We start from the raw sequence: 22,607 nt of genomic DNA on the forward strand, positions 1-22,607 counted from the left end.
GGAAAAACCAAAACATAGTGCAGTAGAATGCCCGATGGTCTATCCTGATGCCACCGCAATGCCATATATGATGAATGCTCTGGGCCATAAACGTCTGTCCTTAAGTAACATCTGGATATGGCATCGCTGTCACTCTCTCCGCGAGCTAATTAAAAAAATGACAATGTGATCTGCTGCATGGTACAGTGTTGGCAGAGGTACAGGGGGTTATAGGCTTGGAGCAGAGTTTAATAGGGAGAGCCTGGATGGCCACTATTACAAGCTGGACGACTGGCCGAAAAGTTCACGCAGAGCATGTAGCTTTATGCGGGCTTATGTCGGAGGCTTATACCAGACCAGCCCGCAGGGAAAAACCAGCCTGGATATTGCATCAAGCAATTTTGATTGAGGCTGGGACTGATGAAGCACGATAAGTAAGCATTACCACTGGCAGCCATTAGACAGCTGAATACGAAACACTGTCATTTGTTCACCACCACCTCTTGAATGGAATAGGTGGCGCCGCACTGGAACAATTGACTACGCGATTTTGTTGTCAGAATCTATGGTATTTCGCCCTGCTACAAGACTGATCCAGGTGCTCAACAAAGCATTTATGGGTGTGTCTTGCGAGTGAGGGGGCTCTGCCATTGTCTGTGTACCAGTAGTGTCATCCCAGGTAGCGACAGTGTCAAATTCCATGCCGCGCTTTTAGCCGATCGCACGTATCAGATGCATTCTTTGATTTGGGAAACGCATGTGAATAGCCAAGGTAAAGATCGTCTTCCTGTTATTAACCAGTTTATTTAATTGTTCCTTTTCTCATATGCATTAATAGTGAGTGAAAGATGTCATTCCACTAGGGTATTAATGCATCCTTTTCAAGTGACAAAGGACTATTCCCCAATTCTAGCTCATATAAGATCCATGCATATGAGGGATATACTAGTATATCCAATGCGTGGAGATGGACATACGTGTGTCTTTAATGTAGAACTATGGGTAACCATTTGATTACCCAAAAAGAACCGCTCATTTGTACAGAGGCAGTATGGTCCTAGGATGAGTAAATGGATGGATATACATTATGTATCAGTAAAGCACCATTCTGTGATCAAGTCAAATCATCGAATGTCATTGTGAATTTGTAGCACAGATGGTAGTTAATTGAATATGTTTTTAATGTCAGTGATTTTGAAAGTTGAATTGCACTGCCTCGTCTTTCATGATGCTGTGTTTTCGTCTGCATGTAGACTTCCATATGGCCATATATGTACATGCACATAGTATTGAATGCCAATTTTAGTCACCAGAACTGATAATTAAAGGATGATGTAAGTCCCTCCTACATCATTTCTTATATCTACGGTTTTTCACTGTAAATGCACATGCTGTCAAACTGCTGGGCATATTGTGTCTACAGGCATTCCATGTCTTTTACTCTTGTCCTATTAACTCATGGAATCCTGGGGATATTTTTCTGCAGAAATCATCTGTCAATCCTTACTAAATTGGCAACTCTGAATTTCACTGCAATTTCTTTAGTAGAGAAAGATTCGATGGAACTAGTTGAATTCATTATATCTGCGCAGAATGATAAAAAGAATGAAATGAGCAAGAAAATCAGTATGAGAGAGAGAAATGGGAATTTGAGCTTTAATTGCCAATTTAATAATCAGGTACATACTTGGCAATTGAGAGGTCTTTGATAATTCTGCAACCAAAACAAATGAATGCACATTAATAACAAAAGACTCCAGTGATTTGTTTTTGTTTTTTGTTTTGTTTTTACCATGTAGGGATTCTGACTTAGATTGATTTCACATCTCCTCTAGATGTATATGGCATTATGGCTGTGAGTCATAAGATTGGGAAAGTCTATCCAGCAATTTCTTCTTTTTTTTTCATAAACTCTAGTCATGATCAGCCACAAGATTTACCAGAAACTGTTAATTATTTGATTTAATTGCAGAATATTATGTAAGAATCCAACTATGCTACAAATGCCGAGTCTAAGAAGACGTGCATTGCATGTTATCAAACATATAAAGTGGAGAGTTTTGCTAGTACATTTGGGCATCTCTGCTTTAGTCAGCCATGGTAGTCTGAGTTTTCATTTTTTTTTGAATGACAGAAGGAATTATGACTGGAAGGAAGAATAAACAGATGGAAGGGCTGGTAGTTTGGGGTGCTAAACTTGGGACATCAGTTACCCATCTGACTGAACTTATTTGGACTTACCGTGTCTGGTCTGGGCAGTCCCTGATGCGTGGAGCCATGACTGTAGTATGTCAATATCTGAGACAGGGAGCAACATTGGGTCACCCTGTCATGGTGATGATTTGTGGGTCATGCACCCAGTTGCAACATCTGTAATTATCACTAGTGACCCAATTCATCGATCACAGTTAATCACTTTCTTGACTAAGCACTTTTGCTCATGGTAGAGCTTGGTTAGGTGTATGATTCTAGTTATTGGTAGTCATCTATTCTTAAAGGAACTGTAAGCAATGCAAATTTTACTCATATGATTAACAAAAGACATACATGGAATCATGCAAGTTATGCTGAGTCAAGGGGAAGGTACATTCCATTGTCTTTTGCTAATCATTTTAGTACTAAGGCAGTGATTGACAGATGATGTCATCGACTGAATCTTGGTTTGGAAGGTTTTTTGTCGGCATATCCAGGTAGTCTGAAGAAAAGTAGTAGACAAATTATCATAAAATATATGTCACATATTTGGATATTATTTTTGCCACAAAGGTGACGATTAGGGACCTATAAAGCAACACAAGTCAACATGTATTTGCAGTGTATGGGACCTGTAAGTGCTGAAATGTTTTATGTAGATTGCAAATATTATGGAATCATTTACATTAAAACTTTATGCTCTTGGATAGTGGAGAAAATCACACTATGCTGTCAAGTATATTTTGTCATCAGAGATAGTGTGTAGTGAAAAAAAATACCATAATAATGATAGAATTTCTTTAGATGATAGATTGAATTGAAAATCTTTTCAGAGCTAGATACAAGCTGAAAAAAGAGTGATTTTTTACCTTGCTTATGGTGGCTCACACTATAGGACACCACACAATGTGTGCCTAACTTTTCCTCAAATGTAGTCAGTATAAAGTTTGAGGGGATCATAACATTTTGCTACAAAGGGGTGCCAAGTCTCATGTCATTTAGGGTTCTGTTTACTTCCCCCCTCCCCCTTAGGTATTTTCATATCCCTTTTCTGTGTGTCAGGTTGGTGGGTTGTGTGCTCAGAGTTGCAGTAATGGCTTGATTGAAGAGTGGTTTAGTCATTTCAGAGGCATGTTAACCTCACTGTTATGGCCACCACAACTGTTTGTTTGGTTTCCTGTTCCAGAGATGCTCTGAAGGCTGAAGTGTTGTGGCTACCCAAATGGAATAAACAATATTTGTCTTTGTATGTGATTGAATGTGAATCGTCTGATATAATTCTTGTTCTGAATTTACTTTGAAAAAATACATGTATACTACAATATTAGGAACCATGTGGTCATTAGTGTACTTTGTAGATTATAGTGAATGATATTCATGATATATATATAGAATCATGCTATTATGCTATCATATTCGTGGTCTGATATTAATTTGAGTGACATTTCTTTGATGAATAGACCCTTATTGCTTTGTATTTTGATCAAACATGCAGTGCTGTTACTTGTATGCTGTGGTATGTTTTCCCAGTGAGAGTAAGGGACACCATTTCTCCATTGTAGTCTGCAATGTGGGATCCTCTGGATCCTCACACTGATGACTGAGTGGACTGGTAACGAATGTTCTCGGCTCTTGCCCGGCATACCAGTACATTATACTTCAAATGAGAGAAAAGGTCACCGCCTCCCACTGGGCACATCCAAACAACCCTAGTGGTATCGGACTGGATGGTGGTTACTCTCATTACTGTTGTATCCATCTGACTGTACTCATGAGAGAACATAATGTACTACCCTTGACTTTGCTGCTTGGAATCCCGTTGGAATATTGACAAAAGTTCTTGTTTTTCTTTCAGCATCTTGGGAGCTTGGAGAGAAAAAAAAAACTTTCTCGGTGGTGTGCCAACCTTTCCAAACTCAATGAGCTGCTGGCCTTGCTGTCGCTTTCTTCTGTGTGGAGGATTCTGCCTCAAAGCATGATCAAACCATGTGGAAGTCCTATCTAGTGCTGTGGGGGGTTCTGAATTGAGGCGTGTTCAGAGAGTTAGCTGGTGGATCATGATGTTCTTCGACTTGCTCGTCACAAAAGTTTGCAGCTTGATTGGAAGGATTTCCTCCCTCAGTTTTCTTTCATCCTTCATCATTGTCAGGGATAACCATCAGCTCTGAAAGAAGGACTGTGCGTGTATGTGCATTGTGTTTTTATGTCATACGTTAGCCTTCGGTCGGTTATCGGCTTTATCGGTGGCGTAAAAAGAACAGCGAGGAGAGATGTAGGAATCAGTGTCTGTAGATGTCTCTTTTAAAACCTTGGAACAGGCCGGACATATTAAAGAATTATGTCCACATTCGGTTTGGCAGATTTCCTTGTATATGCTTTATATTTCTCATCTCCTTTTACGCTTTAAGACAAAATGTATAATTTCTACTTAGTCTTCCAACTCTGTAAATCTGTGGGCTCCTGCACCGTACTTACTATGGCACGTATAGTGCCATAGCCTTGATATGACTGATTGTTGGTGCTGTTGTTGTTCTTGTTCTTGAACAACTTCTGAAAAACAGCTGTAAGCTTAGGGAAAGTTTTAAACTGCCATGAGTAGATAGATAAAACAAAGCAAATAAGCCAAATTTTTATATCAGTTGGAATTATTCTTGCTGAAAGCTTTGAATCCACAACAAAAACTTTTTCATAGATTTCTATGAATAAAAAAGTATTTCTGTGATAGAGAAAGATCAGGGAAAATGTCAAGTCTTTCTTTTCTTTTTGTGGATTTCTCTGGGAGCTTCTGAATAGAATATCCCTTTCAACTTCTGTGCCAGAAAAGTGTTTTCCTTCTTTATTGGAGCCATGCATCTGATGGCCACTTCATCTCTCAACGAGAGAGGTGCAGCTTTTATCTCGTCCGTCTGTACCCTGCGTAATGGATCGCAGCGATTTCTCGGCGTGCCATCTCCAGAGATGGCCGAAAGTACCGTGCACTTTCTAGAGTGGCGGAGAGGAGGGGATAGAGAGAGAGGGGAAGAGAGGTGCCATATATGCATCACTTTTCATGCTCCGAGGATGAAGACGTTGTTTATTGATTTCGACTGCCGCTGCTGTTTGTTTCTGGGCCGAACACTTTTATTGCGGGGCTTCTGTAGACTTGCATACTTCGCCCCCTAAATCAGCAATTACTGGACACTGATATTTCGCACACTGCATTTCTCAGTGCTCCCCTGCACTTAATCTCGCTATATTTCTCCTCCTCTGTATTTTTTTTTTTTTTGTATCTCATTCGGGGTAAGACAGTGGATGATGAAAGTAAGTCCATAAGTTTAAAGTTTGTGATTGAAATTTGTTGCAGAGTACCAGTTTGATGCTTTGCATTCATCCAAACAGCAGCTTAAGATAGTGTATAAGTGCAGCTAGTTTGTCAATCCATCTAACTTGGTCTGTCTTCCCATATTACATTGTCACAAGGAAGGATCGACAGAAGAATGAAAAATCATTGAATGGAAAGAAAGAGATCCTCTCTGTCACAAAGTCTGTGGTATTATCCTTGCAGCTTGTTGTGCATAAAATGTGTGATGATAAGAAAGTGCTCAGACAGGTGGAGATGGGTGAAAAGTCTAATCTTCCCAACATATTTAATATGAAGCCTCTGTAAAAATATGGCAAAAAATGATAACCAGTCCCTATCTCATTGCACTGATGGCCTCATCAGTGCACCTCAGATGTCAGTGCTGGTTACACTGAGTGCAGACTGGTAGCATATCCTGCTCAGTGAGACTGTTACCACTTCTTCTGGGGTATTTTGAAGGAGGGGATGCCATGTACAACTAGTCGGCATCTGTTCCTCTCGTCACCCCCAATTAATTGCAGATTTCACCTTCCACCATTTTGGTATCTGGTAGTTCAGCTCAAGGCATGTGTGACTACGTTAACTCAAAGCTATGGAGAGTTTCTCTGTGGTTTGATAGGTAGTTTAAATGTATCGTTGGGTTGTATCAATCAGCAATTAGTAACTCAATCACTCATTAGGAGCTTTATTCTCTGTTTTTGTTGTAAATGTTGATAGAAACCTGTGGATGTTTTTGAGCATAATTCCCCACTAAATGCATCCGACTAGAATACATGGGTGATAAAACTTTGTAAAGTCTTGAACTGAGAATACACATTGTCCTCCCTGTTAGACATTAGTATTCATGCATTATATACAAGTGTACGGAGTAAGCACTTTGATGGGTAGAGTTTCTTGCTTAGTGCTTCTATTATATCGGTTAGAGTCAACTTACAAACATTATCTTAAATGCAAATCTTACAAGCATTTTTCCCCTCTGCAAAATGAAAGAGAGCAGATAAAGGGCTAATAATGGCAGCTATTACTGAAATGACCTTCTTGTGTCATAGAGACTTTGAACGTAGGGGATCAGGAACATTAATTGGTGCATTTTTAACCGCTGAATTGAAATGTCATTGTTGTATTTGTGTTGTTGTTTTATGTGATGCTTTTTTTAGTGAGCTGAAGAATACTATGGAAGGAGTATGCCAGCTTTTGATGTTAGGAACTGTATTCATTAAATATTTGGTGGACAAACAGTTGGTGGCTTGCAGTGCTCTTTGCTGCGCTTGGGAGAAAGTGGGGGAATTGAGAGTAGGTTGGAGATGATTTGCTGCTGGTTAGGACAGCATCCATGTCTCAAGGGGGAAGAGAAGGCCACGTTAACATGATTACTTTGGATGATTTGAGTGTAGTGAGTTGTTTGCTGCATCACAGTGATGTTTCTTCTGTGTTCACATTGTAACTCTCCTGTCGTTATTGTGGTCCTACATCTGCGGCACACAATTACGTCAAATTGTTTCAGTGTTGCGGTGACCTTTTGGGGTTTTCGTGTCTATTCTTTCTTCTTCTTTTTTGTCTTGGGGTTTTTGTTGAGAGGGAACTCCTGGTTGAGATTCCCCTTCTCTAGGCTGCTTGGCTCATGGCTGCTACAGCTAGCAGATTGAGAGGGGGGAAGACCAATGTCAATAGTGGATGCCCTCGAGTGTGAAATGGATCAAACATCAGACTGATGCATGACAGGTGAGAAGAGAAAGGGGACCGTACCATTTCAGGGGGAGGAGGAGGGGGATGAGGGAAAGAAAGGGAGAGAGAGAGAGAGATAAGGACAGGTTTATAGTGATGTGCCAGGGAAGCCTTAAAGGGATGGTGTAGTTTGATTGAGATGGGGCTTCAGGTTTCCAACTTTATTTTTGTGAGATGATGAGAAACTTCTTCTGAAATATGAAAGAGCATACAATTCTATTAAAGAGGAAGTGAAAGTTTATTTGATGAAAATAGGTTTTACAATGGCCGAGGTACCCAAAAACAAAGAGATCCTAATTAAATGTGGGACCCACCTTTGATTAGGACCACTTTGTTTTTACTTTGTTTTTGGATATCTCTGTCATTTCAAAACCAATTTTCATCAAATAAACTTTGACTTCCTCTTAGAATTGTATGCTCTTTAATATTTCATACGTGGTTTCTAATTATCTTGCAAAAACTTTAAGTCTGAATCCCCCATCTCAAAGAAAACTATACTATCCCTTTAAGGGAGAAACAGGGAGAGAGAGAAAGAGAGAGAGAAAGAGAGAGGGAGAGTTGGAAGGAGAGAGGCAGAGAGAAGTGGGGGGGGGGGGAGCGAAAGAAAGAAAGAGCCAAAGAGGATATGATGAGGATACTGTGAAACAGAAAAAAGGAGGCTTGTAGAGATGTGTCAATAACAGATAAACTACGGCAGCAGGAAACAGAGGAAGAGAGGAGGAAGGGGAGTGAGAAAGGAGGAAGTGGGGAGGGGGGGGGGGGGGGAGGGAGATGAGGGAGGGGGGAATGATCAGAGAGTGAGACGACAATGAGGGTGGGAGGAGAGAATCAATAGTACCCGATCTTGATGTTGCAATTTGGCGGAGGATGCTAATGCCTGCAATATTGCCCAGGGGATGCGGAGCATCTGGACATTCAAACTGGCACGACAGTAGCTACAGTCGCTCCCGAGGGATGCTCCTAATTGCCGAGTGTCATCAGCATTCCATCACTGTCCTCCGTCGACGTCCACCTCTCTCGATTTATTTCGAGTTCTCCAAACGTTTTCACTCCTCAGTGTGTATTTCTCATTTTCAAGGGACAATTTTGTGCAAGAGATATTTCGCAGTGATTTGTCTTATCATCTGACTGCTTTGTATGTATATCCGCCTTTAGAAACACTGCTTAATTGTCAGAGATCTTCCAATATGCCTCTATGATTGGTATATGATTCTGGACATAGGAATTTGCTGGATGTGGCTCCTCGGCTTTGATTGATATGATCTTGGGATAGAGGAATCATTTTGCTTCTTTGGATTTCCACTGGGATCTGTTTCTTTGCAATTTCTGCAGATATGAGAATTGTTCCTTGCTTGGATTTATGATTGTATATTGTTGTGTGACTACAAGCGTCTTGCTATCCTGCGAGCTTCTACTCAATCAGCATCTCATAGAAATGTGCAATTTAGGCCCATCAACTATTCAGCTATTCCTGTAGCTTTATCCCGCTATGTGCAGTTGACAGTGTCAATTTGGATCATGATGCTGCTGTTAAACTGCAAGTATCTACTACAAGCTTATTTGAATTTTGATATAACAATTCAATTATTTTTACCCTTACCCTGAGGAGTAAGTGCTTTTAGATTCTTAAGAAGCAGCAGTTACACCATTATGAATAAATTTGTGGCAGAAAGACAATATCTTGAACAACACACTTTGGGTGGATCAATTTTGCCAGTGATTACAAGATTTTTGAAAGTCAATAACAAGCTCCAAGATGCAAACCTGCGTTGCAACCAGAAGTCTCTGTAGTATAATAAATAGTGTCTGAAGTCAACTGCACCAAACATGGAAATGGTAATTGTTGTTTGAAAAAATAGGGGTGTTGAAATATCAAAGGGTATAGATATTGCACTTATGGACATTTTTAAAAACACAACATTTCTTTCTTTCTTTTTTTAAATCTAGGTCTGGAGGACTTTATATGTGAGGTTGATTTAATTTTTCTGAGCCTGCTCTTAAGTCTTATCAGATTATTTCTACTTCTTTCAAAGTAGATGTATCATTATCAGTCTGCAAGAATCTTCAGCCTATTGAAAGAGGCAGACTTAATCAGAAAAAGAAAAAGAAGAAGGATTTAGCTTAACTGATTGAATGGTGATGAAAATATAAATCACAGCAATGGCAAATCTGATAGGGAATGTGATTACCGTTGAATCATTGTAATACTACACAATAGTGATTGTGTCTTTCTTTCTGGCATGCTTTGGGATGGGAATGGTTCGAGAAAGAGCATTGTTGTCGTAGACTTGCATTTCCCTTGTAGAACTTCAGAATGTGTTATTGTATAGTACTACATCTTTAAGGTGGAAATGGACTGTCTGCACGCAGAAGTATGTTCAGTCAGCTTTCTAAGAGTCCTTTGGATTACATAAAGAACGGAATTTTGTTTGTTTGTATGTTTTTTTGTAAGGCTGATGTTGCCAGGCTATGTGAGGGTGGAATCCTTTCGGTGATTGGAGCGTAATTAGATCACACCATTCGTCATGGTCTGTCAGGACATGTGCGGTTGATGTGAGCCACGTTATCAGAATGTCGTCCGGCGTGTGACAACTCGCATCGTTGGAAGAACATCATGTATCAGGGAAGAATGTTGGCCGTCCCATGATGGGGTGTTTACCGCTCTGCGAGTTCTTTGGAGATCAGTTTGTTCTGAGTGTTGTGTCACTGCTATTCTGATAAATGGTATCTTGTTGATTTCATGCTTTCCTGGTTAAGAAATGAAAGACTTTCGTCGTACTGGAATGGGCTGGAACAGAAATTGCATCAAATTGACCGAGCTATCTTTGTTCTAATAATAACAGTAAAGGAAATGATGATGATAATAATAATGATAATAGCAATAATGATGATTTAATGAATATGTTACTAAAGTAACTCCAGGACTGTATGATTATCATATAATTGTTAAAAATGAAAATGGTATTGTTATTGCTTTGTCAATATCTCATTTGTATTTTCATTATGAAGTAGATTACATATATATTTATAGTCACAGAGAGCAAATCAAAGGAAAGCCTTATTCCTCATTATGATACCAAGAGGCCTGAAGTTTTAGAGTGAAATAGGTGGTGTTTTGGTGCAATTTTACATCCCCAGTCAAAGCTCCATTTAGCTATTCTGAAGATCGTGACGTTATTGCAGCATTTACAGGTTTTTTATCTTGCAAACATTCCTGAAAGCCAATTCCGAGAATAAGACTTATAGAGAGCAGCAGTGAGTGCTGTCGTGTAGGTTAGGACTGAATAGGGAAAAAAGAGTTATTTCAAGCATGCAGTTATTTTGATGAAAAAATAATGATGGAAAACCTCTCATAATGCCTTTCAGATGAGCTGCGTTGTATTTAGGCAAATCCCACTCACTGTTTTGTGGGTTAGAGGTGAAGGTTTACAAGTGGCCCTGATTCTCTGTGGAGAGTTTGCTGAAAGACATGTTTATTCACCCCTCTCTCTGTTATTGGAAAGGAATGCCATGTGTGTGTGGGGGGCCCCCAGCCCTCTGGATTGCCAGTGGCAACTGGAAGCTGAACCAGTGACCCAGTGGAATGCGTTTGTGTATCAATGTCCCTATCAGTGCGCAAGGCTGATCATAGGATTGTCAGCTCTAGTTCGTTAGCTGCCCTGCCGGTGGTGTGGTTCTCCTTTCACTACCAATCGACATTCCAGAGGGTACTGGAAGGATCCCTGCGCTAAAATCTTTTCCTGCCCTGGGACTTTTGCAGCTGATTCGCATCAAAAACATGATATTCACCCAGGCCTTCCGGCCATTTGGACCCAGCAAGAAGGGTCTGTTTCACAACAACCCGACGTTCGAGATGGTGCAGTACCCACAGCGCCGCTCCAGCACGGAGGACCTGACCAAGGTGACAGCTGCCAAGCCGCCAACCGGCCGCACGAAGCGCAAAGTGATGAGGCGGACCAACACAGACCCCGGACCTCTCACCTCGGACATTCTCACCATTTTGCTGGAGCAGCTTCCCCAATGTCCACGTCTCGGGCAGCTGGGCAAAAAGACGGACACTTCTCCATCCTCCGCTGTGTCTCCTCCACCGTTTCCCATTCCATCCGCCACCGATACCTCAGTTTCCAGCCAGACTGGAAGTGTTAATTCGTCAACAGTTCCAAGCATACCGACAGCAACATATCCTTTGAGTGGACATTCGCAGAATTTAGTTGGGACCACCCAAAGCGTGCCCGGGTCTGCCCAAAGTATGGCCCCGCCCTATTCAGTCACTGCACCGAACCCCATGGCGATAGCAGCCCATGCAACATCGCTATCATCCCCAGCAGCGATGTCATCTTCCTCCATTCCGTCAGCTAGGCCCACTCCGCCCATACCCATCCCGACTCAGTCGCAGAACGTGTCGGCTCTTTCGCCGCAAATCCACAAACAGAGTTATCTGTCGTCTTCACTCCCGGATCACAGTGAGATGAGGCTGCATTCTTCTTTGTTTGGATGCGGAACACCGAAGCATCCGTCGCATTATTCAGAGTCGGTAGCGAATCAGAGAGGAGCGTTAGCCGCTGTCGGACCGACATATCCACCTGAGCAAGTTCCATATCAGTCCTCTTTTGGCCAGAAAAGTGAACCTTCATTTCCGCAAGATCAGCCCAGCTGTCAGCCCAAGATAGTTGTGGCATCCAACTTTGCTGCCCCGGCGCATTCTGCCGCAGCCCCTCAGTTGTCATGGCAACAGGTGCATACTCAAGGTACACTCCCTTGTGAAGTACCATCATTATCATCATCATCATCATCCATTCGACCATCATCATCGTCATCATCATCATCACCTTCGGCATCTCTCGCTGCATCCACATCTTTTAGTTCTCCATTTGATTCTACAACATCTTCATCCGTTGCTGCAACAGTATCAACTCCCTCCACTTGTGTTGATGTTGGAGGCAAGGCAAAGAAAGTATGGAAACCCGCAAAGTATCATCCTCCACCTAGAACATCCTCTGTGAGAGCAAACGGTATAATTCATAATCTTTATCTTGTAATGTAGATGGTATAATTTCTGTCATTTATCTCCTATAAATACATTATTGTGTCATAATGTGTAATACATTGTAGATGATGTCTTCTTGTTAAATTCTGGGAAAGATAAAAGAAAAATTAATGAAATATTTTAAATGTCTTCATTGATTCAAATCACCAACACACAACTTGTTTCTACCACTGTCCAAGGGAAATATGCTCATCATCACTCAAATCGGCTTGTATGCCAGTGAATTAAGTGCAAATTGACGAAATCAAGCTTGTGGAAAAAGTACAACCATTACTGAAGTCTCGTATGTGTCAACTGATGGCATATAACAGAATGATGGAGTTCTGACTAAAAGGAGAATCTTTTCTATTTCTTTTGGAAGACAATTACATTTTATGTTCATGTTCAGAATTTTCCTTTCCTAATTTTTAAAAAAAAATTGTTCTAATATTTCCTTATAATAAGCAAGCACCTCTTCCATAATGATGGATTTTACTTGCATATGTTACGGGAACCATATTAGATTCCTGTAGCGTCAACTCATATGGGAACCTGGGGGGGGGGGCATTTCATGAAGCGTTTTGTCTGACAAATTTGTATTAAAAATTTGCTTTCAGCCAATCAGATGCAAGGATTTCAGTAGCTTAAAACATTTTGTCCGAAAAAATATCTGACAAAACGCTTCATGAAATGCCCCCTGCTGGTATACAAGATTCCCAAATTGTCGGTAAGAGTGTCAGCATTTGTGGCCTAAATTCATGTTAATTTGTGTTATGCCTGCCAGAAAAATAACTTTGATTGAAAGATTAGAGTTTCTTCTATCAATGTCTGTTCTTTTTCTGTATCAAAACCATGTGTATTTTTGTCTACCTTTTAAATTTTTTTTTAAAAAAGTGCACCTGTTTTGCTATAAAACTCCTATAAAGATGATATGTAGCAATCAAGGCTGAACTCACTGGATGTTGACTTTCGTTGACCCCATTCAGGTGCCTGTATAATGTATAACAAAAGAGTTTGTGAGCCCATCAGTGCACGCTCTATTCATATCTCATGTTAGATCAATATTTTGCATTGCTCTATGGCACATGCAGTTGACTATGGAAGGGGGAAACATGTACTACTGGACTGCTTTCCCACAGGCACATTACCAACCTGTGCATTCTTTGTCGATGGTAGTTAGTTAGTACCATGATAGCCAGAACTTCAAGTAGTACTGCAGTGGACTCACGCTAGTTATCACAAACTTTGCTGGGTTGTGTTTCAAAAACCCAGTCCAATTGCTGTTTTGTCTTTTTATTTTACTGAATATTAAAGTGTATTCCATGACTCATAAAAGTATAAGGCAAAGTCTACATTTTATGGACCCTTGCTTGTTGTTGTTGTTGTTTTTTTTTTTGCAATGCATTTTTTCTTAAAATAACTTTTATGGCTTTTTGCTGCTTACCTTTAGGCGCAACTTTTCAGAAATGGTAAATATACAAGAGCACAAAAATAAAAATGCCTGCAGATCTTAATGTATTTGGTCTATTAGATAGGGAGTCTTTTTTTTTTTGTAGGTGCTGTGTGGCAGAACATAGCCACAATTCTTTCAACAGAATGATAAAATTCCATCTGGAGATGCAGGGAGAAACCTCAGACTGATAGATGTACATATTACTCGATCCAACTTAATCTTGCTGGTCTCCATCTAGAATTCTTTTCAAATTATTTTTCACTTCGGAACCAATTTCAGGCCCGTGGTCTGTTATGTTGCGGCCATCTCGCACTCTGTGGCGTTCCTCCGGGCCAATTTGCGCCGCTAAAAATAACATTTAGCTTTGCACGCTAGCGAAGCAAGCCAGTGTTTGCAGTCTGTGTAGATGTCGGGCGGGGCGGCGTAAAAACAACCCGATCTTGTTTTCTCCATTTTGGGGTGGGGGAGGGGGTCATCGATACCTCTCGGCGGAATTCAGTCCGCCTCATCAGTGGAAGGGTGCTCAAATTAAAGCGAGCATAGAAGGGCTGGGTAGGAGACCAGGGCCCCATTTCATAAAAAGTTGATATGATAGCAACTCTTGCTGGAATGGCAATTGTCATGGTAACGACGAGAATACAGCTTCCTGATTGGCTGTTGCTATGGGATGTTGCTGTTCCAGCAAGAGTTGCTATCCCATCTAAACATCTTTATTGAAATGAGGCCCTAATGATACCTCCTTTCAAAAATTATCCTTCCTTACCTCTTCCCATCTCAATTGGTGCTCATTCCTATCATTTCTCCATGCTTTAACTGCTGAATGCTCCTCCTTTTATGCAGCCTTACCATTTCAGGTGTCTTTCCCTGTAATTCATAGAATTAAAATTATTATTTGATAGCCAAATCAGATCAAATTGAACTTAAGATTCTTTGTTGTCACTTCTGTATGATTATGCCTGTGCAGTTTCAACAGCAAAAGTATGAGCAATCATTGTCAAAACTTTGTGTACATAATTTTATACTAAACTAGTCTACTTTGATTTGCATGAGATGATAACACAGTTATGAAAATGATTCCAAAGTTTATGTGTACTGGTGATTAATTGAGAAACCCTGTTTCTCAATTTGAAATAAGCCTCCAATATTGTTTTTTCGTTAAAAGAAAACTTCCCAAGACTCCCTTTGAGTGCTAAACCTTGGATGTACTAAAGGAAATATTTTCAAGTAATGGAAGTTCCAATAATTGCAGTTATTGGAGCAACATTTTTGTTATGTTCATGGCTGATTCGCTGTTTCTTTAATGTCACCTTTGTAGTTGCAGTTATTGCAGCTTTCTGTAATTGCAATCATTTTGATTATACACTTGGGCTCTTGGTGTCATATGGTGATAAAGATTATGACACAAAATAAGTTCCTCCTTACATTTTGTAATGTATTTTTAATATGAGATATAGGCAAGAGAAAATAATTTGTAAGAAGTGTCTGCAGCATGGATGGGGGACATGGAGGGTGTGAAAAATAACGAAGGAGATGCCCGGCTTGACGGATGGTTTTGAGAGAAGCGTGCTTGTAGTCAATGAGGCACGGAGAATTAGGGAACCGACTTATGAGATACTGGAGACAGATGGCAGATGTGTGTTCCTCTCTTCATTTTCACATCCTTCCATTATGTTCCATTATGATCATCACGAATGACGCTACCTTATGCTGATGAGCGATTATGTTTACGATTAGAATGAAAACTGCAAAGCAGTAATGATGCTAATTATTTAATAAAGTAGTCATGATTGTGTCAGTATGGATGAGACTCAGCGATAGATGTGAGGTTGCATGTTGGTATCACTGTGTGGATATATTACATTTGTAGGTGTGATAATATTTTAGCATGATTCGAGTAATAAATGTTTTTAGGTGCTGGGTGTCTGAAAATACCATGAGGTGCATATAAGGAATAGCAAATGATATCTTCAAAGACTGAACAAATATAAGTGACAGATGTCTTATTTCATTAGGTGTAATAATATTTTTGATAGCATGATAATAGTAATGTTTTTAGCTGCTGGATGTATAAAGATATGAGGTGCATATGAGGAATAGCAAATAATATCTTCAAAGACTGGACATATATAAGTTACAGATGTCTTGTTTCAAGAATCAAAGAAGTTGTCATATTTTGTTTACTCTCTGTCACTGAATTGATGAATGATATTGTATTATTTATAAAAATAGAATCTGTAGTCATGTGTTTACTTTTTTTTTTAATTAAGATGAACTGGTTTTGACAATATATCACAGACTGAGATTTATAATATGTTTTAGGTTGTGCACTTGTTATGTGTTACTAGATTCAATGTTCAAAACCAGAAGAACAGTACGTCCCCTCCCCTTCTCCCCCACTCCTCCCCCCCCCCAAAAAAAAAGAATCTGAGACATTTAAAGAGCAGCTGTATAGTGCAGCATTGATTAGGGCAGTTAGGACATAGAAGCAGAATGTAAGGTAAAAGTGAACGTAGCAATTGAATGTCACATGCATCTGACAAGGCATGAAATTTAGGAAGAGAATTTAGCATTTTCCGATTGTTTGAAATTTATTTTCATATTTTTGGTTGGGTGGTACATATTACCTTAATATTATTGTGTAAAAGCGTGGTAAGATGCCATTTCTCATGAATGTAAAGGGTTGTTAATGGTAGCCAGAAAGTCAGGTTGACATCGGAGACCAGCAAGCGTGTCATAGCTGTCACGGGCTGATGAAAAAGAGCACATGTCAGAAAAAGATCCTCATATTACTACGCTGGTTAAACGACTTTGCTGCTACTGAAATGTCTGCTGTAATTTGATTTGCTTGGTTGAACATCTAGGAGGCTCCACCATGGGATGATGGTTGTAACTGTAGAAGACATGCCCTGCTAAGCCATGAAACACACTCTGATATCTCCTAGTGCACACTTGGGTAGATCCTCTCTAAGTTATTTCATTTTGAATCAAAATACATCAGATCTTGAACCTCATTTTTCAGTGTAATTTCTAACAAAAGCATACAAAAACACCCCATTCAGTGTTCAGTTTGGCAACATCAGACACGTGGGCTTGTATCATATCCTGTAAGAGAAGCACTCAAAACATCCAAGAAGAGGAATACAGAGTGTGCAACATCACTCATGAATCATGTGATGTAGGAGATAAGTGCTCGAGATGAGTAGGAGCCCTCAAATGTACAACTCTTTGGATATCTGCCATTTTGTGCTGGAAGCTAGCATTCATGTACAACAGAGGAGTGTGGGTATAATATTAGATTGCATTGTTGAGGGTTCAACTGTGAGAAATTAAAAGATGCTGTCACATTCCTTTCCCCCAGTAGAGTCTGTAAGTAGTTCAAGGGCCCTTACAGTTGCTTCTAGTGGAACAAGTGCCATTTACAGCTGAATGGCAGAAATTTAATCATATCTAGGCTGATTTATTACAACTACTGGTAGACATTGTCATTTGAATGTATGCTTTGGGTCTTGTTGGGTGTAATATAATATATAATGTACCATTATCTGCAAATAGCATTTTTAGCACATAAAGGAAATGTCTCACTGGAGAAAACCAATCATTTACACTGTACCTGTGGTCTGTATTCTTCTTGACTTTTCCTTTTTTATCATGAATTGCTATGATTTTACTCAATAAGTTTTTTTTTCTGTTCTTTGCTTGTAATATGTAATAGTTATATGAGCTCTTCATGAAAGTTTTGCTGCAGTACATATATTTCAGAGTCCATTGAAAATTTGGACTTTAAGAATTTAATCCTTTGGGATTTTATTCGTTCAGTGATGTTTGTGTGGGAAAAACTTTGCAGCACCAAAAGAAGCAAAAAAATTGTGTTCCAATTTGGTTATGTTTATGTAATTTATTGTGTTGGTCATGTACAAACGAAGTAAAAAATAAATACAATACAAGTAGATGTAAAGGTGGTCGGCAGATACAAGGAAGAGTGCAGCCCAGAGATGATCATCTGTTTTGGTCAATACAATGGACAACCTCCCACTCCAGCCCTGTGGATTTACTCTTTTCTATTTCTGTTTTAGGATAAAAATCACCATGGATTCTTGCTCCTAGGAGAATAATTTTGTGACCAAGTGGAAGATTATGTCTACTCTGTCCTTTCAATATCATCACTTTTTTCTTGCTTCCATGTAATGTCATTTATATGATGGTTATGACTGTGTCCATTGTATATTTATGTGCACTGCACATGATGTGTTAATATCAGCTCTAGATGATGTTTTCTTTTCAGTTGTTTGCCAGTTGTAAAATGCAAGCATTGTGGATGTGTTTCAGTTTTAACATCACCTCACTATTCAACTGATGTACTGGTGTGTGCTGAAATCGTAATTTGATATTATATACTGTATTGACACCCTCAGCATTGATTCAGCTCATCTTCAATCATTGCATGTCATTTTTCATTCCATAGTTTGGAGAGGTTATATCCAATATTTTGGCTGATTATGCATAATTTTTTTTTAAATCTCTTCATTTCTTTGTCTTCTGTCTGATATTGCTTCTGTCGTACAGCCTCATCAACAGTCACCAAGCCGACGGTTCCTGACAGCAGATATGATTACATGAACCAGCTATCGACAGCCGATGTAAGTGGTACCCTATCTGGGGGGATGTGATCTGTCAATGTGAGCTGTCTGTCTATATATCTGTCTATTTGTTTGTGTATTTCTCAGTCTATCTGTCTGTCTGTCTGCATACTGGTCTGTTTACTGTGATGTGTCAAGTGCTATATGTGACCCTGCATCACAAAACCAACAAAAAATTGCCAGACATGGCTTTTTAGTTAAGGGCAGATTCTGAAAGAGCAGACTCTCAGCTTTAAAATGATGTATAGCTCAGCTCAAATGGACACTCCTAACCTATCTTAATATTGGAAAGAAAGCACACACTCTGGAAAAGATGAACTGAGAAAAGAAGCTCTGAAGTACATGGTCTATTCAAGCACTTATTCTTTGCCAAGCCATGCAAGCTGCGTGATGAATGTGACAAAAAACAGGATGTAAACCATTGGAGCAACAACAATGAAGGGATTATCAGATTAAGCTTAAATTAGGCATGCTTTATTAGCACCCTTTGTCCATGATTACTGCCAACTTTCAACGCAGTAGCAACATCTCTTCATAAGTTATTAGAGTTGAAAGTTAAGAGTGTGCAAAGGGTTATTGTCCCCGCCGAACGAGTTCGAGCAGGGGACTATGAAACGGGCTCCGTACGTGTGTGTGTCCGTGTGTCCGTCCGTCCGTCCGTGTGTCCGTCCGTCCGTCCGTGTGTCCGTGTGTGCGTCCGTGTGTGATCAAAATCTTCAATTTGCTACTTCTCTGTCATTTATGAGCCAATTTTGATTCTGTTTGCTTTATATGATAGCACTACATGGGAGCTTTGAAACTTCTTCACAGAATTTCAGTCGTGACCTTTGACCTTGACCTTTGACCTATATTGTACATTTTGCTACAAAATGCTACTCCTTCGCCATTTCTAACCCGATTTCGATTCCGTTTGCTTTATATGATGGCACTAGGTGAGGGCTTCAAAACTTCTACACAGAATTTTGACCTTTGACTTCTTTGACCTTTGACCTTGATTTTTGACCTATATTGTACATTTTGCTACAAAATGCTACTCCTTCGCCATTTCTAACCCGATTTCGATTCCATTTGCTTTATGTGATGGCACTAGGTGAGGACTTCAAAACTTCTACACAGAATTTTGACCTTTGCCTTCTTTGACCTTTGACCTTGATTTTTGACCTATATTGTACATTTTGCTACAAAATGCTACTCCTTCGCCATTTCTAACCCGATTTCGATTCCGTTTGCTTTATGTGATGGCACTAGGTGAGGACTTCAAAAATTCTACACAGAATTTTGACCTTTGCCTTCTTTGACCTTTGACCTTGATTTTTGACCTATATTGTACATTTTGCTACAAAATGCTACTCCTTCGCCATTTCTAACCCGATTTCGATTCCGTTTGCTTTATGTGATAGCACTAGGTGAGGGCTTCAAAACTTCTACACAGAATTTTGACCTTTGCCTTCTTTGACCTTTGACCTTGATTTTTGACCTGTATTGTACATTGGCTACAAAATGCTACTCCTTCGCCATTTCTATCCCGATTTTGATTCCGTTTGCTTTATGTGATGGCACTAGGTGAGGGCTTCAAAACTTTACACAGAATTTTGACCTTTGACTTCTTTGACCTTTGACCTTGATTTTTGACCTGTATTGTACATTGGCTATAAAATGCTACTCCTTCGCCATTTCTAACCCGATTTCGATTCCGTTTGCTTTATGTGATGGCACTAGGTGAGGGCTTCAAAACTTTTACACAGAATTTTGACCTTTGACTTCTTTGACCTTTGACCTTGATTTTTTACCTCTATTGCACATTTTGCTACAAAATGCTACTTCCGGCGGGGACATATATTACGCACCGCGTAATTTCTACTTTTCCTTGTTAAGAAATGAAAAGGAGGATCTTTAAGACACACCTTATCACAGTACTCTACAAAAAGTGCTCAAGAAAAACTGCTAAAAAGACAACTTCCTGTCTGTCTCATGATCCCAAAATTTAGCACAATAAAGAAGAAGATTTGCTCTTTCAGAAAATATGAAAAACTCAAAACTGGCTAGGTTGACCCGTTTCACCTATTTTCAGTCCTCACACAAAATCAACGTGTGCGACTTTTTGTTCGTTTTGTGGTACACGGTCACATATTGAACACACAGTACAGTTTGACCTCTCCTATCCGGACATGTTGGGACCAGCGCTCATCCGGATAGGGATTTGGCCGGATATGGGAGACTCAATGTTTGATAGACACAGCTGCCTACCCAATGGTATAGCTACATGAACATGTATTAATTTTGCATGAACATGTCACATCCTCGTCACCTTGTCTGCGTTCAGAATTTTCTGATATTTTGCTCAATGAACGATCACCTGTACCGTGCCCTGATTTAACGAAAAGTTTTATGTCCACGTTCTCGATGTGATTTGGGGGTGGTGAATGTCTGAATGCATGTTATTTAGATCAAAATTTGATGTGAGTGTATGTTTATGTTTGGAATAATATATAGATCATGTGAGTTTGTACTGGAGTTTAGAATTCCCCTTTCCCCATAATTATTAGATTAAAAAAAAAAATCATGGCGAGGTTGTGTCCGGATAATAGAGAGATCCAGATAAAAGGAGGCCGGATAGGAGAGGTCGGACTGTATGACGATGGAATCAATGCAATAACCAGAGAAGAGGACGTGTTTGTTCTCTTCAACTATACTCTAGCATGTGTACTTTATATACTGATCATCTAACGAGTCAAATATACAGATTTTGTGGAGATCTAATTGAGGAACAGCATTAAGAAGACAAGTTATATAAATTCAGCAACACAGTGAAGAGTAAAAGAAGGTATCAAGCTTCATATTTTGTTATGACCTGCTGGAGATGTTTAGAAAATACATATGTCAAAAAGTGAGTAATGTTGAATTAAGTTTTCAAAACATGTTCATCATGGCATGGTAGGTCTCTTATTCGTGTTTTTTTTTATTTCAGTGAGGATGGGTAATATGGGCAGATATTCATATTTTGTAACAATGATATATATATATATATTTTTTTTTTTTTTTCTGGAGAGTATATTTTTGTGTATGCATCTAGGCCTTACATACAATCATTCTTAATTGAAAAATGTGCCTCTCTCCTACAAAGTATGTGAATATATATCGATGTACATGAATGATTGCATTTGTTGTGTTCATATTCATTCACAGCAGAGGTCGAGTGCCGAAAAGAAGCCGCGAGAGGTGAGGGAGCCAGACGCCTCGTACAGCAAGAGCCTGCCGGAGTACAACCCCATCAAATCGCCGAACATCAGCGATGACCGCTTCGACGACTTTGACTTCACGCCACCGGTCATCGTGCCTGTGGCCAAACAGGAGGTACTGCCCCCAGTTGAACGTTCTCCCTCTCCCGGCAAACAGGTGGGCTAGCCAAGATCTTGTAGAGAGAGAAAGGGGGGCTGTGGAGTACCTCCATCTCCACTCTGCCCCCGCAGCACGCGTACACGCACGCACCGTGCTGGAGTGAAATTGTGCAGTGAACCTTTAAAACATGGCATACTGTCCTAAATTTAACCATTTTTTCCTTCCTTGGTTTGGCACAACTGAATGGTGTGAATTTATATCCAGAGTTCCTCTTTCTTCTTCTTCTTTTTTATTCTCCTTTCCACCTCATTAAGGAAGAAAAGATTAATTCTAAAATTTTAAGATGGCCTGGGAGCATATGTAGGAAGTGATCATATTTTTTCCTGATCAGAGAACATTCAATACAATTACATCAGTCAGTTGTAGGAGGTGTTCCTAAAAGGAGAGTTGTCCACTTTAGGAGTGGAAATAAGGTATCATACATTTATGGGTTTCTCACGGTATGTGAGTGGATGGAATAAATCCTTTGCCAATACATTATCCCAAAATTTGTAAAGAATAAAAAAGCTTGCTTATCCAACAAGAACAGGTATGTTGGGTGTCTGATAATCAGAATTTCAAGAATTGATTTATTATTTGTGGCAATCTTGTATTGAGTCTGTAATGTGCAGCCTCCATGCAACTGCATGTTTTACAACCGTGAATTGTTCTCCCATATATTCTAGTTTGTGGAAGGGGTTTCTGTGTGAATCGAATTGTTTGGTGATTTGGGAATGAAGCTAATTAATGTATAATACGTATGATCATTCTACTGGTATCTTAGCATGTACTTGTCTGTTGGCAAGTGAAAGAAAAAAAAAATTCAAGCATGTTCCCACTGATGGTAGCAGCATGCATGCATCAGCTCTTGAAAGA

At 39.7% G+C, this 22,607-nt stretch overlaps 1 protein-coding gene across 1 annotated transcript in view; it reads left to right on the plus strand.

Annotated features, from left to right (window-relative positions):
- Positions 1-22,607, plus strand: part of LOC139727994 (uncharacterized) — a 191,709-nt gene that overhangs the window by 130,390 nt on the left and 38,712 nt on the right. The window contains exons 23-24 of the mRNA XM_071638961.1: positions 18,280-18,353; positions 21,540-21,749. Coding sequence (XP_071495062.1) covers positions 18,280-18,353; positions 21,540-21,749 — 284 coding nt within the window. The remainder of the gene's footprint in view (positions 1-18,279; positions 18,354-21,539; positions 21,750-22,607) is intronic.

The sequence above is a fragment of the Diadema antillarum genome, unplaced genomic scaffold (genome assembly GCF_040938485.1).
Source record: "Diadema antillarum isolate AM-2024a unplaced genomic scaffold, OU_Dant_1.0 seq00000161_RagTag, whole genome shotgun sequence".
NCBI classification, from domain to species: domain Eukaryota; kingdom Metazoa; phylum Echinodermata; class Echinoidea; order Diadematoida; family Diadematidae; genus Diadema; species Diadema antillarum.